Raw genomic sequence first — 26,483 nt, 5'->3', positions numbered from 1 at the left:
TCTTTGGACCGGAACGAGCTTACTTACCTACAGGAGTTTGACGAGGATCGCCACATCCACATGAAAATGTGGCTACAACAACAACCTATGTTGCTTGGCTTAGAGTTTTCTAGTCATGAATTCCTATTTTGTTGACCACCCTATTGTTTTGTAGATTCATTTCCTTTCATTTGTTTTTCATTTCGTTTTCATTGTTTTCATCAATTATAGAATCTTTGTTTCTTTTTTAAGGTTTTTAAATCTTAAAATTATAAAACAAGAACAAAAAAGTAAATTTTAAGATTTATATATAGACGGATCTCCTGATTAATGAATTTGAACGTATAAAAGACGCATTTTTCATTCGCTGAAATTTGGAGGAGTAAGGTGGCCTTTCGCATCCTTGGTGGGTATGGTTCAGATCGGACCATACATATGTGGCTGCGGCTGCCATATAGCTTGATTTCCCCATTGAAGATCTTGAGCCAATAAGAGCCGTATTTTCCATCCAAATTGGATAAAATTTGGAGGAGTGAGTTGTGTTCGACCACTCAGTCTAGCAAGGATCGCTCCATATTTGGATATAGCTGTCATATAGAGGGATATCGCGATTAAAGATCTTGAACGGATAAAAGTCAACATTTTCATCCGATTTCGCTGAAGCTTTGAACAGTGAGTTGTATTAGACCACTCGACATCCATGCCGAAGATTGCTCAGTCTCCTATACTACATACTGAGTTCGCCGGGCCGAATCTTATATAAACTCAACCATGGAACGCATTTGTCAACTTCTTTGCCTGGTATCTCTGTATAAGCAGAGGGGAATGGATAATAATTGCTATTCTATTCAAGCTATATCAGGTTATGAATCAATTCTGGTCATACTTGGCTTGTATGTTGGAGACCTTACTAGATTTAACCAAATCGTATAAGAATTATACCTTTTAGAGGCTCAAGATGTAAAATTGGGAGATTCGTTTTTATGGGAGCTATATCCGGTTATGGACCGATTCGGACCAATTCGGACCATACCTAGCATATCTGTTGAATGTCCAGAAAATGTCATAGTGAAAGTTTTCAGCAAATCGGATAAGAATTGCGCTCGCTTGGCGCTCAAGTAGTATAATCGGAAGATCGGTTTATATGGGAGTTATATCTAAATATGGACCGATATGGCCCATTTAGAATCCCAGCCAACATCAATATTTCGATGTGTTTACAAACGGAATGACGAAGTTAGTATACTCTCATCCTATGGTGGAGGGTATAAAAATGGCAATATTGACTACGTTAAGTTTCGTGTAGATATCTATCCGGTCGTGCCTAGTGGCTTCCAGCTAAGCTTCTCCTGATAACGAAGAACTCTACACATATTGAAGCTCAAAGTTCCAACCAGTGTGATGTTCGTGTTTATCCATTGCCGGGCTTGAATGGGTGACTTGGGAATGTTGGAAACCAAGTAACGGTTCTGATTGGGTGACTTGGGGATGTTCGGGGGGATGTGGACACAGACATGACCGCGGTGTTACCTGGGTAGCTACCTTTAACATCCGTTATGTGCCACGAGTTCATGTAGAATGATAAAAAGATGGGTTGTGGCATCACACGGAAAACCTGAAGAGAATATTTTGAAAAAACTAAGAAGATTAAAAACTGATAATGTTGACGGCCCCCGCAAAATGTTTTAAGGAACACGATTTGCGTAGCTGAACCTGGAATATCCGTAATCTTTATAGAGAAGGCGCAGTATGTGCATTGGCTGATGTATTGGAGAAATACAGGGCAGACAATACCGCCATACAAGAAGTGCGATGACTCGGGAAGGGCTTTACAGCAACACCGAGAAGTGAAGCCCTACATTATAGATGCCATGCATCGAGAGATGAATTTGGCGGTGGATTTGTTGTTGTTGTCGTTAGTCGGAGACTGAAACACCTTGTCTCCTGGTTTAGTCCGATGGATGAGAGGTTATCCACAATCCGCATAAAGGCCAAATTCTTCAACATCAGCCTTACTGGCGCCCACGTCCCGCTGTCCTGCCTATGACATTAAAATCGTTTGTTAGATTTGAATCGCAAAAATAGGGAAAGGAAATATTTTTGGCACAACAGTCGGAAAATGTAGCCTAAATGAGGAATCTTCTAATAATGGATTAAGGCGCCAGATGGATGACTCGTAGACTTCGCCGCGGCAAAGATCATGGTAGGTACCAGCGCCAGATTCCAACATCGAAGAATTCCTACGGCCACATGGCTGTCATGTTGTGATAGATGAAAAAAGGCATTCAACCAGCGCGTTAGATGTACGATCGATCAGAGGGGGGAACATCGATTCGGATCATTACCTTGCTGCAGCAAAGGTTCGTACTCGTCTTAGTGTGGCGAGAAACTTACGGTCTGATACTGCACGGAAGCTGGATTAGCAAAGCTGCAAACACAGCAGGTGACAACGGCATACTCCACTCGGCTGGACAAATTGCTTGTAGAAAGCACTCTCTGTCCCCACAGCATAGTAGCGCAATAGCAAACCATTGCGCACTCCAAGTAAAGAGCCGCAACATCCGTACTTGGGTACCAAAAACCTCTCCCAAGAAACTCATGGTACCAAGAGGACCAAAAAGCTACTGAAGCCAAGAATACTTCATACAGGTCAATCTTACAGTCAGTTCCAAAATGCCAGATGAAGGAGAGCTATCGGCACAAAAGGAGAAGTAAAAACATCTCTTCCACAAGAAGAAGAAGGAAATGGAAAGTCGTGAGTGCGAGCGAATCGAGATGTTCAGGAGCCCGAATGACGTCAGAAAATTCTACCAAAGGATTAAACATCAAGCCGATCGTTTTGGTACAAGCACAACCTCTTGCAGAGACAAAGAAAGAAATCTGATAACGGATACTGATAGTGTGCTGAGGACGTGGAAAGAACACTTTTCCCAGCTGCTGATATTCGATGATGGCTACCATGAGTATACCTCAGAACCAATACCTGATGATGGCATGGAATGTGTACCACCTAATCAGAACAAGGTCTATGTAGTAATAACCCGGCTGATGAACAATAGGGCAGCGGGAGCCGATGGGTTGCCGGCTGAACTGTTAAAGATCGTCTGCGCAATCTGGCAAGAATAACGCATACCCGATGATTGGAACCTCAACAAAAGAAACGAGACAAGGCGGTATGTGCCAACCACATAGGAATAAGTCTCCTTCCTATCTCATACAAGATACTATCGTGATTATTATGTGAAAGATTACTGTCTAAAGTCAACGAAATAATTGGGCCATATCAGTGTGGGAGAAGTATCCCCTCTTCCTTCATGGCATGTTCATGGGAAATTTAGAATTAATATCAGTGTGGCCTTACCAGAGACCAGATATTTATACGGCTCCAAATTAAAACCTACCACCCGGCACAGGATATTTGTGAGCACCACACAAGCTGGAACATTGAGGTCCGATCTGTGGGGTGTTCATTGCTGTCACTAGAAGTTTAGCTGCGAGCTACCGGGCGCGTCCACAGGTTGCGGATAGTGGAATGCCTTTTACGGAGTAGCTGCAACGGCAGTCGCGGACAATCAGCGGTATCCAGTGGAGAGTCTAAATGAGAGGTCGGGTGGCACCGGCTCTTTCACAAATACTGAGTGCCTATGATGCACAAAATGACAAGGCGAGTTATTGGCGCCTTTAAATAAGCATTGGACCGGAACGAGCTTGCTTACCTACAGGAGCTTGACGAGGATTGCCACCTCCACAAACAAATGTGGTTACAACAACAACAACACCTACCATATTTTCTTTGACTTCAAATCCGCCTTCGACATGCTGACGCTTGCTATACACGCTCCTCAGTTAAAGTAGGAAAGAACCTCTCCCGAACTGTTCAATGCCAGATTATTATATGAGAAGAAGGTGTGAATAGGCATGGCACACTACTCACAAGAAAACTACTCGCCTATGCCGACAACATCGATATTACGGGTCGGTCACCGAAAGAAGCAATTGCAGCCTTTGAAAGTATCGAAAGAGAATCAACAAAAGTGGGTTTGGCAGTAAATGGAGATGAAATAAAGTGGATGATATCAACTCCCACAACGCCCTGTAAACCTAAGCAGATAAAGAAAATGGAGAAAGTTGGGAACTACAACAGTAACAGTAACAGTTTTGATACAAAACGAAGGACAATATTGGCCAACAGATGCTACTTTGGATAAAACAACCAGATGAGGAGCAAAGCTACCTCTCGACAGAGGAAAATTAAACTATACACGATAGCATATATAAACGCATCAAAATGCTGAATGGATGAAAAAGCTCCAGCAAAGAAGTTTTTGAAGGCGAACATAATAGAATACGCAAAAGGGGAAGACCAATACTCCGATGGACTGACCAAACGGAGAGCAGCATCTCAAAACTGGGTGTAAGAACTTGGAGAAGACGCTCTGAAGATCGAGGCGCTTGGACAATTTAAGTAAAGTAAGTATAGCTCGCATATAAACCGTTTTACCGATTAGACTTCTGGAGCCTCTAGATTGCGCAATTATTATCCGAGTTGGATGAAATATTGTATTTGATCTTTGTTTTTATGACTTTTAACTGTTATTTAAAGAACTTGTCAGTTACAATCCATGGAGGAGGGTATATAAAATTCGGGATGGCCGAACTTAACACACCCCACCTGTCCAATATTTTCACAGCATGCCTGGGACTTGCATATACTCCGAAAGCGTGGCAGGAGGCAAGGTGGTATTTATACCCAAGCCCGGCATGGCAATTTATGAGACACCAAAGGCCTACAGACCTATAAGCCTTACGTCCTTTCTACTTCAAACAATGGAACGTATTGTGGACACCATGATAAAGAGTAGGACATCCAGCGAACGGCTCAAATACAAAGAGCATGCCTACGTCAAGGAAAGGTCGGTGGAGACTGCCCTGCACGAGGTTGTGCATAAGAAAACTCCTTCGATGCCAAAACGTACACTCTGGCGGTATGCATTGACAACGAGGTGGCTTTTGTTCGGACCGACTCACTGATTCAATCCTTAGACCAGTACCGGGTGGACCCGGTCCTTAGAGACTGGATATACCATATGCTAAGAACAGATGAATAAATTGTGTGTCCCATGACATAAATATAAGGGGGAGAAAGTGGCGCAAGGCACGCCACAGGGCCATGTCCCTGGGCTAGACCCAGAGGTCTCAATGTTAACCCAGAGAAGACTGAAATATGCCTGTTCACGAGGAAGACGAAAGTGGGCCAATTTAACGCACCACGTTTCCTCAATAAGACGATTTCGATATCTGACAAGGTAAAATACTTAGGTGTGCTCTTGGACAGGAAACTGAATTGGAAGTATCACATTCAGGAGCGTACTGAGAAGGCTCACAGATATTGGGCAGTATGTAGACGGCCCGTAGGCTCGAAATGGGGCCTGAAACCGAGGATAGTCCACTTACTTACGCCTCAGTAGTTTGGTGGGCTTCAATGGAGAAAAAGTGCAACATAAGGACCATACAACAGGTTCAGAGAACATGTTGTCTTGGCATAGGCGGAGCGATGAGGACCACGCTCACTAGGGCACTAGAGACTATTCTAGATATCCCACCCATTGACATACAGATTAAGTGTGAGGCAGCCACTGCAGCTATGAGACTTAAGGCGATGGGAGAATGGATTGAGGATGGGAGCAGTTAATACCATCGCGGTATAATCGAGGCGAGGATTGGAAACCTGGAAGAAAGGGAAGAGGTTTCCAATCGGATTCCAGAGATGAACCTTTCGGTCAAGTGCGAGGCTCTGCTGCCAGCGGCATAGTCTTGGATTGACGGGACCCTAATATTGGAGAATGCTCATGCAACCCTGTGGAACTGCGAAACGGTCGGAAGGTCGGCGAAAAACCTACGGGGAATCCAGATCGTGAGAAGACGAAAGGAAGTAAGAAGGAGGTCAGTATAGCTACTGGTATCAAGACGAGATACATAAGAATACGAGCTCACTTATGTAAAATTGGTGCGGCAAGTGATAGCATGTGTAGGGCATGCGGGGAAGATGATGAGACGTTGGAGCATTTCCTTTGTCATTGTCCCGACCTTCGCGTCTAACAGATAACGGCACTTAGGTAGGGATACTATACAAGGCGTGAACCAACTTAGGGGAGTGGCATGGAAAACAATTAAGGATTTTGTAAGTAGCACGGATTTCAAACTTAGATTTTCTATTTAGAGGTTACCTTTTTTTTGTATTAAGAGTGCACAACAAGCCGATTACTGGCTTAGGTGTATGTCCATAGTGGCATGGGCGGATTAATATCTGCACCCTCTTTTCAACCTAACCTAACTTACTTATTTTTATATTAGACTAGCTTACAAGGGCCCGCTCCGCTGCGTCTTCTTTTACTTTATATGGGAAAAAGTTTCCTTGGAATATTTATTTTCGAGAATTAAAAATCTTTTAGTGAAATACCCTGCTAACTTGACCAACAGTTTAACAATATAAGTACCTTTATCTGAATCCCATATGATCTATACTTGGCCCTGAAAAAATATCAGCATCGTGCTCTTCACTCAAATACCATTTATTTAAACCCCATAGTGCCATTGGCTTAAGAGGAGTTTACATGGCCCCAAAATAGGTTATCAAATTCGTTTTCTAATTTCAAATACCTTTCATTTGAGCCACATATTGGCATGGTTAAAAATTTTTTTCCCTTTGGGGGTGTTTTGGGAAACACTAAGCCCGGAAAATATATCAGCAACGTGCTCTATTATCATATATCTATATATCATTTATTTTTACCCCATATTGCCATTGCCCTCAAAATTGGGTATCAAATTCGTTTTCTAATCTCATTTAAACTCCTTATTGCATTAGTCAGCAAATATGTTCGGTTTGGGGTATTGGCCCTAAAAACTATGAATATTTATTTAGTTACACTCTCTTTAAGACCCAAATTGTCCTGGTGAGCAAATACGTCCTATTTGGGGGTTGTTATTGTGATGGGACGTCCGCTACGTGGTCTACTCCCACATACCTTTCTTTTGAACTCCATATTTCCATAGTCGGCAAACATGACCGGCTTGGGGGTGTTTTGGGAGATGGGCGGCCACTCAGTGAGTTGGCCTTGAAGGGGGAAGGGGTGGACCCCCAGAAACGTAGTCCCACATTTGGATTTCAGATTCGTATTCTACTTGCAAATACCTTTCATTTGAGTCCCATATTGCCATGGTCGGTAAATATGTCCGCTTTAGCGGTGTTTTGGGGCTTGTGGTTGTCCCCCTACCACTTGGTCCGACAATTGGATATCAGATACGTTTTCTTATCCTAAGTACTTTTCCTTTGAGTCCCATATTGTCGTGATTGGTCTTAATATATGTTTGGTAGGTTTTAGGGTGGGGCAGCCCCCCTAGGTACCTCATCCGAAATTTGGATGCCAAATTTTTATTTTTAGGGTACTATATGAGAGCACACAAAATTTCGCTTAAATCGCACCACCCATCTCCGAGATCTGGCGTTTCTGAAAATTAGGGTAAGGGGGAGGACCCCCATTCCTCGGTTACTAGCCGCTTCACTCGGAGTCCTTAGGTCCATTGTGTTTTCCCTAAAAGAAAGTAGAAGAGAAGAAGGAGGAGAAAAATAGATAAACATACACCACAGAACAATACAAGACAGCAAATAAATACAGAAAAATGAAACTCACGCATAAGACAAGAAGAAAAAACTCACCGTCGAGCGTATGATCCAATCAGCCAATTCAGGCCTCTACAGAACTCCAACATGTCAAGAGGGCTAAGAGCCTGTAGGGAATCCAGGCTCGGAAAGCGGTGTAAACCCATTATCCTGTGTCTGCTCTTCGCAATTGCGGGACAGTGACGCAACAGGTGCTCGACCGTCTCCAACTCCACCTCGTCATAGCACATCCTGCAGAAGTCTGTCTCTCTCTGCGCTCAGCGCAACGTCAAAGAGCTGACGTTGCAATCACCAGTCAGGACTCCTATTGGCAGTCCTAAGTCATACCTTAGTCGGCAGCCTACCATAGCGCAGAGATTAGCACGTCCCCCAGGGTTCGAATCCTAACGGAAAACATTTTTTTCAGCTGTAGTTATCTCCTCCTATGTGGTATTATGCCATGTAAAAACTTCTCCCAAAGAGATGGCACACAGCGGCACTCCACACAGTGTTGCCCCCGTTGTTAAAAATGCAAAAAGTGTAATGAAATTTTTTACTAATGTTTAAAAAAAACCCTTCAAATAAGAAAATTAAAAAAATATATATGTTCACATTTGAGGTCCCCTTTCAGGTAAGGTTGAAAAGAGGATGCAGATATTAATCCGCCCCATGCCACTATGGAAATACACCTAAGACAGTAATCGGCTTGTTGTGCGCTTTTAAAACTATAAAATAACCTCTAAAAAGAAAATTTTAAATTAGGAATTCCTTGCTACTTACAAAATCCTTAATTGTTTTCAATACCACTCCCCTAAGTTGGTTCATGTCTGGTATTGTGTCTCCACCTAAGTGCCGGTATCTGTTAGACGCGAAAACCGGGCAATGACAAAGCAAATGCTCCAACGACTCATCATCTTCTCCGCATGCCCTACACATGCTATCACTTGCCGCACCGATTTTACATAAGTGAGTTCGTAGTCCTATGTGTCCCGTTATGATACCAATAGCTACACTGACCCACTTCTTGCTTCCTTTCAGTAATAGCCTCGTCTTCTCACGATCTGGATCCCCCCATAGGATTTTCGCCGTCCTATCGACCGTTTTGCTGATCCCCAATGTTCCATGCGCATTCGTCGCCCACTCCCTTAACTCGGACTGCGTCGGCCCGAAAGGCTTCGGGTTAACCAAGTTTATTGACGACAGTCGTCTGGCCTTCACCGCCAAATCGTCTGCCCTTTCATTTTCCCTTACTTCGTTATAGCCCGGTATCGAAACGATGCGGATTTTCCTATCCTCAGAAAAGGCGTTAATCTCCTTCTTACACTGCCAGACTGTTCGTGACCTTACCGTCCTGGTTGTTATTGCACTTATGGCAATTTTACTGTCGGTAAAGATATTCACACTCGAAATCTTCGCGTTAGCACCACACCAATTCCCTCATTCCGTGATCGCCCGGATCTCCGCCTGCAGGACCGTATTATGGTTAAGCAGTCTAAAACAGATCTCAGTCCCTGGGTTCTCAATGTAAACCCATATACATACTTCCCCAAAACTGCCAACTGAGAGCTCATTTGTCAACGATAGATAGATACAGACATGTGCATATGGTTGGTAACGTTAGTTTTAAATAAGATAACTGTCAAAATTGAGAATTTCAGCAGAGTGGATCTAAAAGGAGGAGGCCACCGTAGCGTTGAGGTTAGCATGTCCGCCTATGACGCTGAACGCCTGGGTTCGAATACTGGCGAGGTTTTCCCCTCCTAATTTTGGCAACATTTGTGAGGTACTATGCCATGTAAAACTTCTCCAAAGAGGTGTCGCACAGCGGCATGCCTTTCGGACTCGGCTTTAAAAAGGAGGCCCCTTTTCATTGAGCTTAAACTTGAATCGAACTGCACTCATTGATATGTGAGAAGTTTGCCCCTGTTCCTTAGTAGAATGTTCATGGGCAAAATTTGCAATATTTGATTTAAAAAGGGCCGACATGGGCCGTCCTAACTCTTTTTCAGTGAAGTGTCCTGAAAAACGCTAAATTGCAGCTGCACGAACTTGCACCAATTCAAAATTTTGGATTATTTGATAAAAAATGATTTTTAGGCCCCTTTTTTTGGAAACAGGGTAGCCAAATCATTTAAATTGGGATTCTAGCATATCAAAATATTCTACAAAAATGTTCGCCAAATTCTACTATAGTCCCTTGAGTAACCAAAACCCTAAACTCAACATAAATGCCGCATATCAGTAAAAAGGAAAACACAATTCATGGGTAAAGTCGTAAGTTAAAGTAAACGCCTTCTATAGGCTTAAGAATTCAAATCAAGAGATTGGTTTATATGGGAGCTAAATCAGATTATATACCGATTTGGATTATAAAGGGTGATTTTTTTGAGGTTAGGATTTTCATGCATTAGTATTTGACGGATCACGTGGGATTTCAGACATGGTGTCAAAGAGAAAGATGCTCAGTATGCTTTGACATTTCATCATGAATAGACTTACTAACGTGCAACGCTTGCAAATCATTGAATTTTATTACCAAAATCAGTGTTCGGTTCGAAATGTGTTCATTCACCGTTCAGCGATGAGGCTCATTTCTGGTTGAATGGCTACGTAAATAAGCAAAATTGCCGCATTTGGAGTGAAGAGCAACCAGAAGCCGTTCAAGAACTGCCCATGCATCCCGAAAAATGCACTGTTTGGTGTGGTTTGTACGCTGGTGGAATCATTGGACCGTATTTTTTCAAAGATGCTGTTGGACGCAACGTTACGGTGAATGAACACATTTCGAACCGAACACTGATTTTGGTAATAAAATTCAATGATTTGCAAGCGTTGCTCGTTAGTAAGTCTATTCATGATGAAATGTCAAAGCATACTGAGCATCTTTCTCTTTGACACCATGTCTGAAATCCCACGTGATCTGTCAAATACTAATGCATGAAAATCCTAACCTCAAAAAAATCACCCTTTACTTGGCGTAGTTTATGAGTCATGGCAGAAGTCATTGTGCAAAATTTCATCTAAATCGGATAATAATTGCACCCTCTGGAGGTTCAAGATGTTAAATTGGGAGATCGGTTAATATGGCAGCTACATCAGCTTATAGACCGATTTAAACCGCTCTTACTCATTCTCCCCTAATGGCACAGCAATTTGCGATAAAGTCAAAATGCCGTCTTCCGAACTGCGACGGGCTGTCAGTTCACATGTGGACCACCTCCATCAGGAGACAAAGATGCAACCAATGCGAAGACATAACTACATGCTTTCTAAGCAATACTTTTGGGATAGATATCCACCGCACAGAAGCCTAAGGTAGAACTACATGATCTATAGCGTGAGGTTCAGCGCTACAAAAGGGAACCTCCAGATCAAGCGGGTCTAGACAACATTCCTGCAGACACTGTAGCAGATGCGGTAAATAGCTACCGGGTGAATGTCGTCCTTGGATAACACCCGCCTCCCATTGCACCAGAAGAAATTGACCTCCCCGGCAAACCAGAGTAGTTCTGGCTCAATTACGATCCGGCAGATGCAGCCACCTCAACTCCTACAGAGCAAGGATTGATGCCGACGTGCAAGATGTATGTCCCGATTGTAACCAGGGACCACACGATACACGTTACCTGTTTAACTGCCCAGCCAGACCCACTCGACTCAGACCCAGAATAGAAAAATATCATAAACGCTCTTATATGCAAGTTTAAAACCAAATCGGTCGAAAATGGATTGTCGCACCTTTGGTTAACCATCATTTGGTTCGAAAATCCTAAGAGAGACCTTTTATGCCTGTCAAGGAACCAAGAAAAGAACTTAATATACTAGAAAGAGTGAAAATTAGGGGCCATTTACTCCGGGAAAACAATTCGAAAGCGTGTAGTTCAAGCTAGATTAAGTTTTGCTTAAGGTCATGTATAGAGATGGGTTTCTACCGGGTAAATACTCAACGCTTGGGTATTTTTTGGGTAAATACTATGTCCTGTGGATAATGGCCAAAGTGCCCTTCATGTACGTTCTAGGGACATAATTATTATCAACGACTGTGATATTCCATGTTCAAAGCATTTGCTTGAACATTCTGCCGGGGGCATAATCTAGGCTGAGTAAAATTATGATTGATATGTTAGTGGACTGTAAACTTGGCAATTACTAAAGAGATTTCATTGATTAAAGTATCAGTGAATATTTGGTGGAGGAAAATTTAAAGCTGCTATTGCACGCATACTTATATACCTTTTAACAGAATATATCGCTAAAATTACAGTTAATAAGATAACTAAAATGAAAGCCGCATGACCGCTTATATGGTGAAACTGCAACCCCTTTTATGTCCAGATTCGTCTTCTGGACGTCTTTTAACTTTTTCATAACTTCATCGACTTTCCGAGTATGGTTGATGATCATAGGTCCCAATAGTATTAAATTGAAATCGGCAATTTGAGCGATGTCTGCCGTAAACGTCATCCTGTCTTCCATGACCCGGGTAGATTGAAGGCTAAGCGGAGCTGTAATGTTTGTCCCTCGAACTCTTATGGTGCAGCCAGACTCTACTTCCAAGATACCTTGAAGAGGTAATTCGATTATTCGTTGCGCGCGATTCATGCACTGAATATGACCAGTAGTTTGATTGAAAATCTTGAAGATCTAACTGTTTGTAAGTTATAGTTTCTTCCAGAATGCATCGACCACAAAATCAGCGAACTGGCAATTTGGACTGATTAGGGGCTTTAGTGGCGATGTCTCACACGATTGGTCGTTAGCATCTATCCAAGGCCAACCTCCGTCACACACGTATTCTTCGTCTGCAAATGTCTGACAAATATTTAAATCCGCTTACGACAACAAGTGATACAAGTCCATTTTGAAGTTATAGATCATATATTCATTTCGCAGGACGGGTATCATTCTCCTTCCGAGCTTATCGAAAGGCATTCCAATCATTTTATGGAGCTGCGACACTTGGTCATTAGATAGAGGCACCCATACTGATACTACCAGCCGGTCTCCAATGACAGTAGCCCTCGCCTTCAAAAGTTTATAGATGCTGCGAAGCTGGTTCTCCGCTGTTCCTGGCAACTTCAAGTGCTCCGGGATGTGCTCTCGAATTTTATTTATCTCTTCCTGCAACTGCATAGGTGTTATTAAAGAGGGATTTAATTTCCCGTGATTTATATCGATCAGCAATGCCAACATTTGTTGTTGAACTTTTTCATTTTCTTCCACAATGATCTGAAGTTCTTTAGCGATCATAAAGAATTTAGTCGACTCCCGATGGAAGAAATAGTCCTCTTTAACAGTATCGGTGATGTTATCAATGCGGTCATCTATACTTTTAAAATTCTTATTCACGTCATCTGTTGTTCGGCGCAGAATATTTAAGGTGGACTCCACTACTGATGTTTGTTGCTTCACCAGATACTTCAGATTATATTGATTGTCAAGTAGATTCTTCATATTCTGCTCCAAAGCTTTTCTATCCTCAGCATCCATAGTACCGAATAGGATATGCTGAAGTGATCCGATGAACTCAAATGGGGCTCGTTTCGTTCTCTTTTTATAGTGCGGGAAAAGGTATTGATTTGTTCTCTCCGTATTTAGTAACTGTCGTTCTATGGTATCCAGAATATGACTGCACTGAGGTTCGAACGACTGCAATTTCGTACACATCCGCCGCATACTTTTTAGAACGGGATCCGCCTTTTCAATCACGCCAAAAAAGGTTTCATATCGAAATACACTATCAAATTTCATTTTGACGAAACTACATCCACCGAACCAATGTGATCGAGATATATTATGGCTGAGTCCTTAATGTTCTTTAGCGATGCTCCAATCGGGGGGTGACTTGATTTTACACATCCAATAAATATCAAAAGTATCGCCCAGATATAAGGTCATGTATAGAGATGGGTTTCTACCGGGTAAATACTCAACGCTTGGGTATTTTTTGGGTAAATACTATGTCCTGTGGATAATGGCCAAAGTGCCCTTCATGTACGTTCTAGGGACATAATTATTATCAACGACTGTGATATTCCATGTTCAAAGCATTTGCTTGAACATTCTGCCGGGGGCATAATCTAGGCTGAGTAAAATTATGATTGATATGTTAGTGGACTGTAAACTTGGCAATTACTAAAGAGATTTCATTGATTAAAGTATCAGTGAATATTTGGTGGAGGAAAATTTAAAGCTGCTATTGCACGCATACTTATATACCTTTTAACAGAATATATCGCTAAAATTACAGTTAATAAGATAACTAAAATGAAAGCCGCATGACCGCTTATATGGTGAAACTGCAACCCCTTTTATGTCCAGATTCGTCTTCTGGACGTCTTTTAACTTTTTCATAACTTCATCGACTTTCCGAGTATGGTTGATGATCATAGGTCCCAATAGTATTAAATTGAAATCGGCAATTTGAGCGATGTCTGCCGTAAACGTCATCCTGTCTTCCATGACCCGGGTAGATTGAAGGCTAAGCGGAGCTGTAATGTTTGTCCCTCGAACTCTTATGGTGCAGCCAGACTCTACTTCCAAGATACCTTGAAGAGGTAATTCGATTATTCGTTGCGCGCGATTCATGCACTGAATATGACCAGTAGTTTGATTGAAAATCTTGAAGATCTAACTGTTTGTAAGTTATAGTTTCTTCCAGAATGCATCGACCACAAAATCAGCGAACTGGCAATTTGGACTGATTAGGGGCTTTAGTGGCGATGTCTCACACGATTGGTCGTTAGCATCTATCCAAGGCCAACCTCCGTCACACACGTATTCTTCGTCTGCAAATGTCTGACAAATATTTAAATCCGCTTACGACAACAAGTGATACAAGTCCATTTTGAAGTTATAGATCATATATTCATTTCGCAGGACGGGTATCATTCTCCTTCCGAGCTTATCGAAAGGCATTCCAATCATTTTATGGAGCTGCGACACTTGGTCATTAGATAGAGGCACCCATACTGATACTACCAGCCGGTCTCCAATGACAGTAGCCCTCGCCTTCAAAAGTTTATAGATGCTGCGAAGCTGGTTCTCCGCTGTTCCTGGCAACTTCAAGTGCTCCGGGATGTGCTCTCGAATTTTATTTATCTCTTCCTGCAACTGCATAGGTGTTATTAAAGAGGGATTTAATTTCCCGTGATTTATATCGATCAGCAATGCCAACATTTGTTGTTGAACTTTTTCATTTTCTTCCACAATGATCTGAAGTTCTTTAGCGATCATAAAGAATTTAGTCGACTCCCGATGGAAGAAATAGTCCTCTTTAACAGTATCGGTGATGTTATCAATGCGGTCATCTATACTTTTAAAATTCTTACTCACGTCATCTGTTGTTCGGCGCAGAATATTTAAGGTGGACTCCACTACTGATGTTTGTTGCTTCACCAGATACTTCAGATTATATTGATTGTCAAGTAGATTCTTCATATTCTGCTCCAAAGCTTTTCTATCCTCAGCATCCATAGTACCGAATAGGATATGCTGAAGTGATCCGATGAACTCAAATGGGGCTCGTTTCGTTCTCTTTTTATAGTGCGGGAAAAGGTATTGATTTGTTCTCTCCGTATTTAGTAACTGTCGTTCTATGGTATCCTGAATATGACTGCACTGAGGTTCGAACGACTGCAATTTCGTACACATCCGCCGCATACTTTTTAGAACGGGATCCGCCTTTTCAATCACGCCAAAAAAGGTTTCATATCGAAATACACTATCAAATTTCATTTTGACGAAACTACATCCACCGAACCAATGTGATCGAGATATATTATGGCTGAGTCCTTAATGTTCTTTAGCGATGCTCCAATCGGGGGGTGACTTGATTTTACACATCCAATAAATATCAAAAGTATCGCCCAGATATAAGGTCATGTATAGAGATGGGTTTCTACCGGGTAAATACTCAACGCTTGGGTATTTTTTGGGTAAATACTATGTCCTGTGGATAATGGCCAAAGTGCCCTTCATGTACGTTCTAGGGACATAATTATTATCAACGACTGTGATATTCCATGTTCAAAGCATTTGCTTGAACATTCTGCCGGGGGCATAATCTAGGCTGAGTAAAATTATGATTGATATGTTAGTGGACTGTAAACTTGGCAATTACTAAAGAGATTTCATTGATTAAAGTATCAGTGAATATTTGGTGGAGGAAAATTTAAAGCTGCTATTGCACGCATACTTATATACCTTTTAACAGAATATATCGCTAAAATTACAGTTAATAAGATAACTAAAATGAAAGCCGCATGACCGCTTATATGGTGAAACTGCAACCCCTTTTATGTCCAGATTCGTCTTCTGGACGTCTTTTAACTTTTTCATAACTTCATCGACTTTCCGAGTATGGTTGATGATCATAGGTCCCAATAGTATTAAATTGAAATCGGCAATTTGAGCGATGTCTGCCGTAAACGTCATCCTGTCTTCCATGACCCGGGTAGATTGAAGGCTAAGCGGAGCTGTAATGTTTGTCCCTCGAACTCTTATGGTGCAGCCAGACTCTACTTCCAAGATACCTTGAAGAGGTAATTCGATTATTCGTTGCGCGCGATTCATGCACTGAATATGACCAGTAGTTTGATTGAAAATCTTGAAGATCTAACTGTTTGTAAGTTATAGTTTCTTCCAGAATGCATCGACCACAAAATCAGCGAACTGGCAATTTGGACTGATTAGGGGCTTTAGTGGCGATGTCTCACACGATTGGTCGTTAGCATCTATCCAAGGCCAACCTCCGTCACACACGTATTCTTCGTCTGCAAATGTCTGACAAATATTTAAATCCGCTTACGACAACAAGTGATACAAGTCCATTTTGAAGTTATAGATCATATATTCATTTCGCAGGACGGGTATCATTCTCCTTCCGAGCTTATCGAAAGGCATTCCAATCATTTTATGGAGCTGCGACACTTGGTCATTAGATAGAGGCACCCATACTGATACTACCAGCCGGTCTCCAATGACAGTAGCCCTCGCCTTCAAAAGTTTATAGATGCTGCGAAGCTGGTTCTCCGCTGTTCCTGGCAACTTCAAGTGCTCCGGGATGTGCTCTCGAATTTTATTTATCTCTTCCTGCAACTGCATAGGTGTTATTAAAGAGGGATTTAATTTCCCGTGATTTATATCGATCAGCAATGCCAACATTTGTTGTTGAACTTTTTCATTTTCTTCCACAATGATCTGAAGTTCTTTAGCGATCATAAAGAATTTAGTCGACTCCCGATGGAAGAAATAGTCCTCTTTAACAGTATCGGTGATGTTATCAATGCGGTCATCTATACTTTTAAAATTCTTACTCACGTCATCTGTTGTTCGGCGCAGAATATTTAAGGTGGACTCCACTACTGATGTTTGTTGCTTCACCAGATACTTCAGATTATATTGATTGTCAAGTAGATTCTTCATATTCTGCTCCAAAGCTTTTCTATCCTCAGCATCCATAGTACCGAATAGGATATGCTGAAGTGATCCGATGAACTCAAATGGGGCTCGTTTCGTTCTCTTTTTATAGTGCGGGAAAAGGTATTGATTTGTTCTCTCCGTATTTAGTAACTGTCGTTCTATGGTATCCAGAATATGACTGCACTGAGGTTCGAACGACTGCAATTTCGTACACATCCGCCGCATACTTTTTAGAACGGGATCCGCCTTTTCAATCACGCCAAAAAAGGTTTCATATCGAAATACACTATCAAATTTCATTTTGACGAAACTACATCCACCGAACCAATGTGATCGAGATATATTATGGCTGAGTCCTTAATGTTCTTTAGCGATGCTCCAATCGGGGGGTGACTTGATTTTACACATCCAATAAATATCAAAAGTATCGCCCAGATATAAGATATTTTAACTTTTGATCCGCTACCAAGCGTTGTACAGTTGACCCGTGTAACATTCGGTGTTTCTTGTTTTGATGACACATTCTCCAAAGGACATATCTTATTTATTGGCCTCTTTAATGAATTTGAATCAGTTTTTACTGTGACAGTTCGCACCAAGCCGTCTTTCCCAGGATGCACATTCGTAATTCGTCCTAGAGGCCACCTCGCCGGATGAGTTTCCTCGTTCTTCACAATGACCACTTGACCTTCTTATAGATTTTGACTTGCTGTCTTCCATTTGTACCTCAGGTGTAAATTGGTCAAATAGTCGTTTGTCCAATTGTTCCAAAAATGTTTTCTCATTTTCTGCACCAATTTCCATCTTTCTAGGCAGCCGATCGCTGCGTCGTTTACAAATTCTGGAGCATCTATCATTGGTCGGCCAATTAAGAAATGAACAGGAGTAAGAACGTCCAGACTCTCATCGCCGTTACTGATGTCGCACATGGGTCTGGAATTTAAAATCGCCTCTATCTGAGCCAGAAGCGTGCTCATTTCCTCAAACGTCATCTTGTTTTCTCCAATGACCCTTTTTAAGTGGAATTTCATGGATTTAACTGCGGCCTCCCATAATCCTCCGAAGTGAGGACTTCCCGGCGGAATAAAATGCCACTTAACCAGCTGATGTTCCAAAACTTCTGCTAAATTGGCATTTTGCTTTATTACCCGAGCAAACTCCTTCTCCATAGCGCCGGCGGCCCCAACAAAGTTGGTGCCATTGTCTGAATAGATATGGCCACTTTTCCCTCTTCTTGCAAAGAACCGCTTGAGTGCGGCCATAAAAGCATCTGTAGTGAGACCGCTAACTGCTTCCAAATGAATGGCCCTTGTCGTCATGCAAATAAATACAGCTATGTATCCTTTAAACGACTTTTGTTCTCTACCATTAGAGAACTTCATGGATGCAGGGCCGGCATAATCTACTCCGCAATGGTAAAATGGAAATGCCACTTTGACCCGATATTCAGGTAGTATGCCCATCAGCTGCTGCTTATTCTGTTGTTTGTAGCGGATACACACCGGACAAGATTTTAGAATCTTTTTTATACAATTCTTCACATTAATGATCCAGAACTTCCGCTTCACTGTACATTCCACAAGTCGATTTCCTCCGTGCATCGTTTTCTCATGTGCGTTCCGGATAATTAAGTCCACCAGTCTGGATCTTCTGAATAATTATTGAATGTTTTTGATCAAACTGCAAATTGGAGTACTGCAATCGACCTCCAACTCTTAGGATCCCTTCTTCGTCCACATATGGTTGCAAGGTCGACAACTTGTGCCGATGATTAATCTGTAGCTCATTTTTTAGCTTCTGTAACTCCAGTGGCCATTCTGCAATCTGATGACCTTTAATAAGATATTTCTCTGCATTCAACAACTCTTCTCGGGTTAAATAAGACGTAGGATGTAAGAACAAACTCTTAGTAGTCTTTCGTATGTGGAATACCTCTCTATCAACTCGTTCACTAGGGTGGGCGCTTCCTTGATCGCCGTAGAAGTGCATATACCTGCTTCTGGCGGGGCTAGGGACCACTCCGCTTCTGGCATGCTTAACCATTCGGGACCACTCCACCACAATTTTAAGCCCTTCAATTTATCTGGAGACTCTCCTCGCGATCCCAAGTCTGCTGGATTTTCCTTTGATTTGACATACCGCCATTGCGCCTCAGGAACCAAATTTCGTATGCCGGTTACTCGTGTTCTTATAAACTTATCCTTACTCCTATTGTTCTCTATCCAAGCCAAAGTTATTGTAGAGTCACTCCAAGCATAAACTTCCAAATCCGCTTTGACTACATTAACGATTTTTCTCAAGAGCCTCGGCAGCAAAAAGGCTGCACAAAGCTCTAGTTTCGGAAGAGTCTTCTTGTTTTTAATTGGGTTCTCTTTACTTTTAGCAGCAAGCAAAGCCACTCCTTTTCCAGTTTTAACATACACTACGGCTGCATATGACTTCTCAGATGCATCTGCAAATCCCAAAATTTGTATTTTATTGGTGGACGAAGTATTCAGCCATCTAGGTATATGGACGTCCTGCAGAGATGAAATTTTCGTCACAAACTGCTTCCAGGTCTTCTCCAACTCCTCAGTTAATGTGTCGTCCCAAGATATGTTCAGCAGCCACAAGCTTTGTATGAATATCTTAGCCGTTATTATGACTGGTGTCAGCAAACCATGTGGGTCAAATATCTTGGCTAAATACGACAACGCCAGTCTTTTAGTTGTAACCTCAGATGAGTATTCTGATATTTTGAACCGAAAATAGTCTTCATTGGGTTTCCATTGTAGCCCCAAAGTTTTCACATTGGTGTTTTCGTCGATATCTATTATATCAAACTCCTTGTCTGCTTTCGAAGATTTTATGACTTGCTCACTGTTTGAACACCATTTCCTTAAATGGAAGCCGTAGCGCTCTAATTGTCTTGATATCTTTTGCTGAAGCTGTAGACACTCCTCTATCGAGTCGGCACCAGTAAGAAGATCGTCCATATAAAAATCTTCCTCAATTATTCTTTTCACTTCAGCATCCTCGCATTCTTTGGCAATTTGTATCAATGTTCTGACCGCTAGGAAAGGAGCACTGGCTGTTCCAAATGTTACTGTTGTCAACTGATACTCTTTTATCTCCTCTTCCATTTCTTTGCGCCACAAAACGTGTTGATACCGCTGGCTCTCCCCGTTTACCATTATTTGCCTGTACATTTTTTCGACGTCTGATGAAATCACGAACCTCTTCAAGCGAAAGTTTGCTAACACGTCGAAAACGTCTTTCTGCAATCGAGGGCCAACATGCATTACATCGTTGAGGCTTCTTCCATTTGTTGTTATGGCTGAGGCATCGAAAACAACTCTGACTTTCGTAGTTAGGCTGTCTTCTCGAACTACAGCCTAATGTGGTAAATAATATTTACCTCGGCGAATCTCCTCCACCAGCCTCATATGTCCCAGCTCAATGTACTCCTCCATAATTCGAGCGTACTCAGCTTTCATGACATCATCCTTGCTCAATTTTCTCTCCAGGCTTCTGAACCTTGCTGCTGCCTGTTTGTATGATGATTCAAGTTTTGAGTCTTCTTTAAACTGGATTTGAACTACAAATCGGCCATCCGCATTCCTTTTTGTAGTAGCAGCATATATTTCAAGACATCTTTCGTCGTCGTTTGAGACCATGTCATTTTCTAATTCCTCTGTTTCCCAAAGTTTTTCAATTTCTGTAGTGACATTAACGACTTTCTTTCCTCCTGGAGCTCGAACTGTTAATGGACCTGACAACATCAATCCCAGCTTCGTATTTTGTCCCAGCATTCCATTTTTTTTATATATGCCATTTTTTAAAATCTCTACGTAAACATCGCCACCAAGTACCATGTCTATTCTTCCATTCTTCAGGTAGTTGGGATCAGCCAATTTAAAGTTCTTCCATATGTCCTTTTTTGCGTATGAAGGAAGGATCTAAGTGAACAAATGCAAGTGCTGGCAAGACCAGCGCTTCTACTTCTAGCGAGAAGCTGCTAGGGAACCTTGGATGTATCGCCACCGTTACTTTGGTCTTGGCAATTCCCACTAAATTGTCTCCCAGTCCAAGTAATTCCATATTAACCTTTTTTCTCGGAATCTGTAGCATCTGCGCTGCTTCTTCTCTTATAAATGTAGACTGCGACCCTTGGTCCACCAAAGCCTTCAATGTAATTAGTTCTCCATGTACATTTTTCACTTGCACCTGGGCCGTTGCTAGTAGGACACTTTTTGTCCCATTGGCTACACATGAGGTGGATGTTTTATTCAAATGTAGTATGGAATGATGGTTAAACCCACAGGTTCCGCATTTAACGTTACTCTCGCAGCGACTGCTTTGGTTGTGGTTTAAGCACCTATAGCATATTTTTTCCGACTTGACCCATGAAACTCGCTCCGCTGTCGACAATCTTAACAAGCTTCGACACTCTACAGTCGGATGACCTTGTTTCTTACAATAAAGACATGTGTTCCTGTCTGTATAAAGAGCCGTACTTCTCATGGGCTGTTGTTGGCGCTGATTCTGATAGCTCGAATATTTCCTTGTACCCGCATTTTCCAATATTTGCCACCGCTCTTCCAAGAACGCTAAGCTCCTGAATTTCCTTAGACTTCTTTGTATGCTGCTCGTATAACAGTAACCCTTCTTTGTCCAGCTTACGGATGACTATACGAGCTATGATAGCATCTGGATCGTCGATATCACACTGCCTTGCTCTTAACCCCTGGACGCATTCTATTGTCGTATCCAGTAATGTTTTAACTTGTTTAGGGTTTTCGCTGTTAACATGGGGTTGGTCCAAAAGACGATCCAGTGTTGTTTCGAACAAAATTCTCTTATTTCCATAGCGTTGGGTTATTATCTCCCAAGCTGGTTTATAATTGCTTCCATCTGCTGTTTAATGCTTTATGACTTTTGAAGCTTCTCCTTTTATGTGAGCTTTCAAGTGAAACATTTTCTCGACGTCTGATAAGCTGCCGTTATCGTGTATTAGTTGTTTATATAAATCGTGGAAAGACGACCATTCTTCCACTTTACCATAAAAATCGGGTATTTTTATTTTCCCTAGTTTAATGGGATTTCGTTGCTCATTCAGCCTGTCCAATTTTTGTAGTAGAGTTGTTTTACTAACATCATAAATTTCCTCAACTGCTTGGATTTCGTTGCTGATAGCCTCGCAGTCTCCATCATGGTTAAAGCTCAAATCCCAAAAGAGTTCATCTAACTCTTCCATCTGTCATTCCAAGGACTTCTGTGCTTCCCCTAGCACTACTCTGCTGTCCACTGATTCTAATTTCAACATTACGGTTTTCACTTTATCAATCAGCTTCCGTATGCGGTCTTTTTTCTTCTCCGCCAATTTCTCACTTTGAAATCTTGGAATTCTTCTCTTGCCCGATACTTCATCCGTGCTTCCTCTCCTTTTGGCGGATGGATTTCTTGCACTTTTAAACAGTTTGAAGTTCCAGCGTCCTGCAGGAGTGTCTCTTTCTCTTCCGACTTCAAAACTGCAACGATCTCTCCCAGTGCAGTTTTCACCGTCAAATAATATTGGTTTTTAAAATAAGGGTCATTGTTGATCCCCAATTGCTCCAATTTGGCATGATTATTATTAAATTCCTGTCATGGTGCCTCCAACTGAACTTTGCAGGTTTCTTTTACAACACCTCGGGCTGTTTCCTTAACACAGTTTCGCTTTAAAATTTCGACCTTTTCGCCAATTTCTTGCTGGTGCTTGTAATGTTGTTCCCGACTCATTCTGGCTTGATTGTGGTTTTATTTGTGTATATATTTCTTTAAATTCGTTGTCAAAGCCACGAATTACGCTTTTTGCACCAATTTTTTTTTAATTGTTTTTTTTTTATGTATCTTCTCGTTGTCAAAAGCCACGAGGACGCTTATTCACTATTTTTATTAAGTTTTAGTGAATTATTTAAACAATTGTAATTTGTTTTATTGTTTAGAGGGTCTGATTCTAACTGAGCTTCTTACCTCTGGTGGGGGATAGCTTCAATTTTTTCGAAGGACCAAATGTTCACTAATAATGAACAGCTTGAGTAATTTTTTTATACTAATTTTATTTTAAAACATTTTCTATAAGTACAGCAAATGAAAATCTTAAAACTAGTCTAGAACGAGATACCAACGCGGTGTTATCTCGTTCGTCCTTATCTTCTAATTTTATGACTAACCTCAATGCACTTACGCACACATATGGTTGCCACACGCACAAGCATTTAGGGTAATATTCTATTGCGATCCTAAGTAAACATATATCGCTGCGTTTTATTAGGGTCTACTTAGGAAAGAAGATCATGAAACACAAAGACCCACAAGGCACTGATAACAGAGACCTCCCTAAGACAACCATGTGTACTTCACATACACTATGTCCTGTGGATAATGGCCAAAGTGCCCTACATGTACGTTCTAGGGACATAATTATTATCCGCGGAATATCAACGACTGTGATATTCCATGTTCAAAGCATTTGCTTGAACAGGTGGCATCATTGGACCGTACTTCTTCAAATATGATGCGCATTGTAATGTAACTGTGAATGGTGAGCGTTATCGTGAGATGATATCCCTTTTTTTTTTGCCCAAAATGCAAGAGCTAGACTTGCATGACATGTGGTTTCAACAAGACGGTGCCACATGTCACACAGAACGTGTAACAATGGCCTTTTTGAGAGGCGGGTTCGGTGAACATTTTTTTTAACGTTCGGGACCAGTCAATTGGCCGCCTAGATCGTACTATTTTACGCTTTGAGAAGATTTTTTGTGGAGCTATGTTAAAGCTCATGTCTATACAGACAAGACCGTTTCAATTTACGCATTGGAAGGCAACATTGAAGCATTTATTCGTGAGATACCGGCCGAAATGTTGTATGCCAATATTGGACTAAGTTAAAGGACCATTTGAGGAGCAGTCAAGGTCAACATTTACAATGAAATAATCTTCAAAAATTAAATTATATGGACCGTATTATCGATTAAAATAAAGATTTCATGCATTTTTCGGAATTTCATATTATTTGAAAAACTTTCCTATAGCTCTTAAAAAATCACTCTTTATTTTGTGATGTTTGGTGAAAACAGCGCTCGATGCTTGTTGAGAAGATCTGGTAAACAGCAAATAATCCTCAAACCCGAAAATACACGGGGGTTTCAGTAAAATGGCATGGCCAGAAAAGTCACTTTGTTAAAACTCGGGCAGACATTAAGAAAGGAGTGTATCCAAGAGAGTCAATACGAAATAAAAGCTTTTGAAATGAAATACAGGATATCTGGAGATCTATTTCCCAAGAAAGATGCCAATACTAGTCAATTCAATTGGAAATAATATAATGTTTGGTCAATTCTTTATATGAGGTGCTATTATTTGGACTGCTTGTGTTTTTAGTCATTGTCAAAAGGCTGTTCCATGTTGTTAAACGAAATGTGTAAAACAAATCTCAAATATATATCGCAAAAAAGGAAAACACTTCGTTGTTGTTGTAGACCAATTTGCATCTGTAGGAAGAGATTCTCGTCAAGCTCCTATAGGAGAGCAAGCTCGTACTGGTCCTTAGGACCGATCACAGTGGGAACACGATGGCTATTGGTTATTTAAATGCGCCAATAAATCATATCGAGTATCAGGCAGTGAATAGAATCGAAGAACAAAATTGTTAAAAATATGCCGTTTGAGAACGGATAGCGATAACTCTTTGAAATTTAAAATGGTTAATGCTGAGGTTGTAGTTGTTGTAGCAGTGTGTTGTACACAGAGGCGGCAGCCCTTGCCGATGAAGAACTTCATCGGGTTAATCCGGTACGTACAACCGGCTGCTATGGGTTTGCTTAGCTGAGATATTATCGAGATGTGCAAAATTTTAAGGCTCTAGGTTGTCCGGGCGCCTCTTGCCAGGGCTCTAAAGTGGGTCACCTCTGCATTTCGAAAAATAATTCGTGCTGCCAAATTTTTATTTGTGGTCCGATTCCCAAAATTCTTTTCTAATAGAGATACCTTAATAATTCCGACAGGGTGTCGTTGAAAATTACAAATTAAAATTAATTCTGCACGGCAACGGCATACTCCGCTCGACTGATCCAACTTCTTGATAAAAGCACTCCTTGTCCCGATGATATAACGGCGTAGTGGCTATCCATTGCCCGCTCCATGGAAAATGCCGCGAAATGCGTACTTGGTACCAGAAGCCTCCTCCAAGAAACCCATAGTACGAGAGTTGTGGGATCAAACGAACGACCAAGAGTCGAAATGCTACTGAAGCCAAGAATGCGACATACAGAGCAAATCCGCAATCAGTTGCAACGCGCCAGACGAAGAAGAGGTATGAGGAGAAAAGTATAGGGCAGAAGCGTCTATTCCGCAGAACGAAAAAGGAGATGGAAAGACGTCAGTGTGAGCGAATTGAGATGTACAGGAGTCAGAATGACGTCCGGAAATTTTACCAAGGAATTAAACATCAAGGCGATGTTGGCGCAGGCACATCCTCCCGCAGAGACAAAGAAGTAAATCTGGTAACTGTTCCAAATAGTGTTCTTGGGTTAATGAAAGAACATTTTTCCCAGCTGCTAGTGTCAGACAATAGTGGCGAAAAGCATACCGCAACACTAATCTCAGCTGGTATAAAGCGAGCGGCTGCTGTGTAAATGATGTCTCGAAACTTCCTCTCGGCAACTAGTACAGCTCACTGAAGCGGCGATTGGTGTACTCTCTGAAGCCGAACCAATCGGCCTTCTTCTGATTGATAAATGTGCGGCGCTCTGAGATTATGGAGATGCTCTGATCCCAAAGAGAGACGACTTGCCAGGATACGTCACTCAGGAGATCAAGGGATACAATGGAAATGCCTGGCGAGCTGCTAAATCTCCTCGCAATCCTAGTGGAGGCATCTTCATTCATCGTGTAAAACGTGGAGCCTTAAATCTGCTTTGCCACAGCTATGCCCCGCTGGATCTTACCTAGGGGAGAATGCAATGAAATGTGATGCGCATTAAATTCCCCTAAACTGATAGAAAAAGGACGTTGCAAAATCATACACCTATATTGTCATTACTATGGTAAACAGACATTGCACAATGGGATGGAAAAAATGAGTGGAAATAAGTCTACCATTTTGGAACGGATAGAGATATCTTCATGAAATTTTACATGGTTATAGCTGAGATGTTATCCAGTTTATAGGCCATTTCAGGGCCCTAGAGGTCCCAGGGGCACATTGGTGGACCTTCAAATTTGGTCACCTCGGCCCTACAAAATTTTGTTCGGGATGTCAAAAAAGCATTTATGGTCCGATTTTCAAAAAAAAAAAAATTTTTGCTGGAAAGTAAGAAAAATACTCTTTTTTGAAAAATAAAATTCAAATTAAAAATATCGTAAAACCAAAACTAAGATATTCTTCTAATTT

General features: G+C 41.5%; 3 protein-coding genes across 3 annotated transcripts; all 3 read right to left on the bottom strand.

Moving 5' to 3' along the window:
* Positions 1-17,757: 17,757 nt before the first annotated feature.
* Positions 17,758-18,666, bottom strand: LOC131997245 (uncharacterized). Its single transcript, XM_059367884.1, has one exon. It carries the CDS (start codon positions 18,664-18,666, stop codon positions 17,758-17,760), a length of 909 nt encoding a protein of 302 aa, XP_059223867.1.
* Positions 18,667-18,673: 7 nt separating this feature from the next.
* LOC131997242 (uncharacterized) lies at positions 18,674-20,253 on the bottom strand. Its single transcript, XM_059367882.1, has 2 exons — positions 19,059-20,253; positions 18,674-18,930 (listed from the first exon to the last, which is right to left on the bottom strand). Exons 1-2 carry the CDS (start codon positions 20,251-20,253, stop codon positions 18,674-18,676), a joined length of 1,452 nt encoding a protein of 483 aa, XP_059223865.1.
* Positions 20,254-20,439: 186 nt separating this feature from the next.
* LOC131997239 (uncharacterized) lies at positions 20,440-20,919 on the bottom strand. Its single transcript, XM_059367877.1, has one exon. The coding sequence runs from the start codon at positions 20,917-20,919 to the stop codon at positions 20,440-20,442; it is 480 nt and encodes a 159-aa protein (XP_059223860.1).
* Positions 20,920-26,483: the final 5,564 nt, after the last annotated feature.

This window comes from Stomoxys calcitrans, chromosome 1, assembly GCF_963082655.1.
Source record: "Stomoxys calcitrans chromosome 1, idStoCalc2.1, whole genome shotgun sequence".
In the NCBI taxonomy this organism is placed as follows: domain Eukaryota; kingdom Metazoa; phylum Arthropoda; class Insecta; order Diptera; family Muscidae; genus Stomoxys; species Stomoxys calcitrans.
Note: the sequence above shows the minus strand (reverse complement) of the source record. Positions and strands in the feature narration are given on the sequence as shown.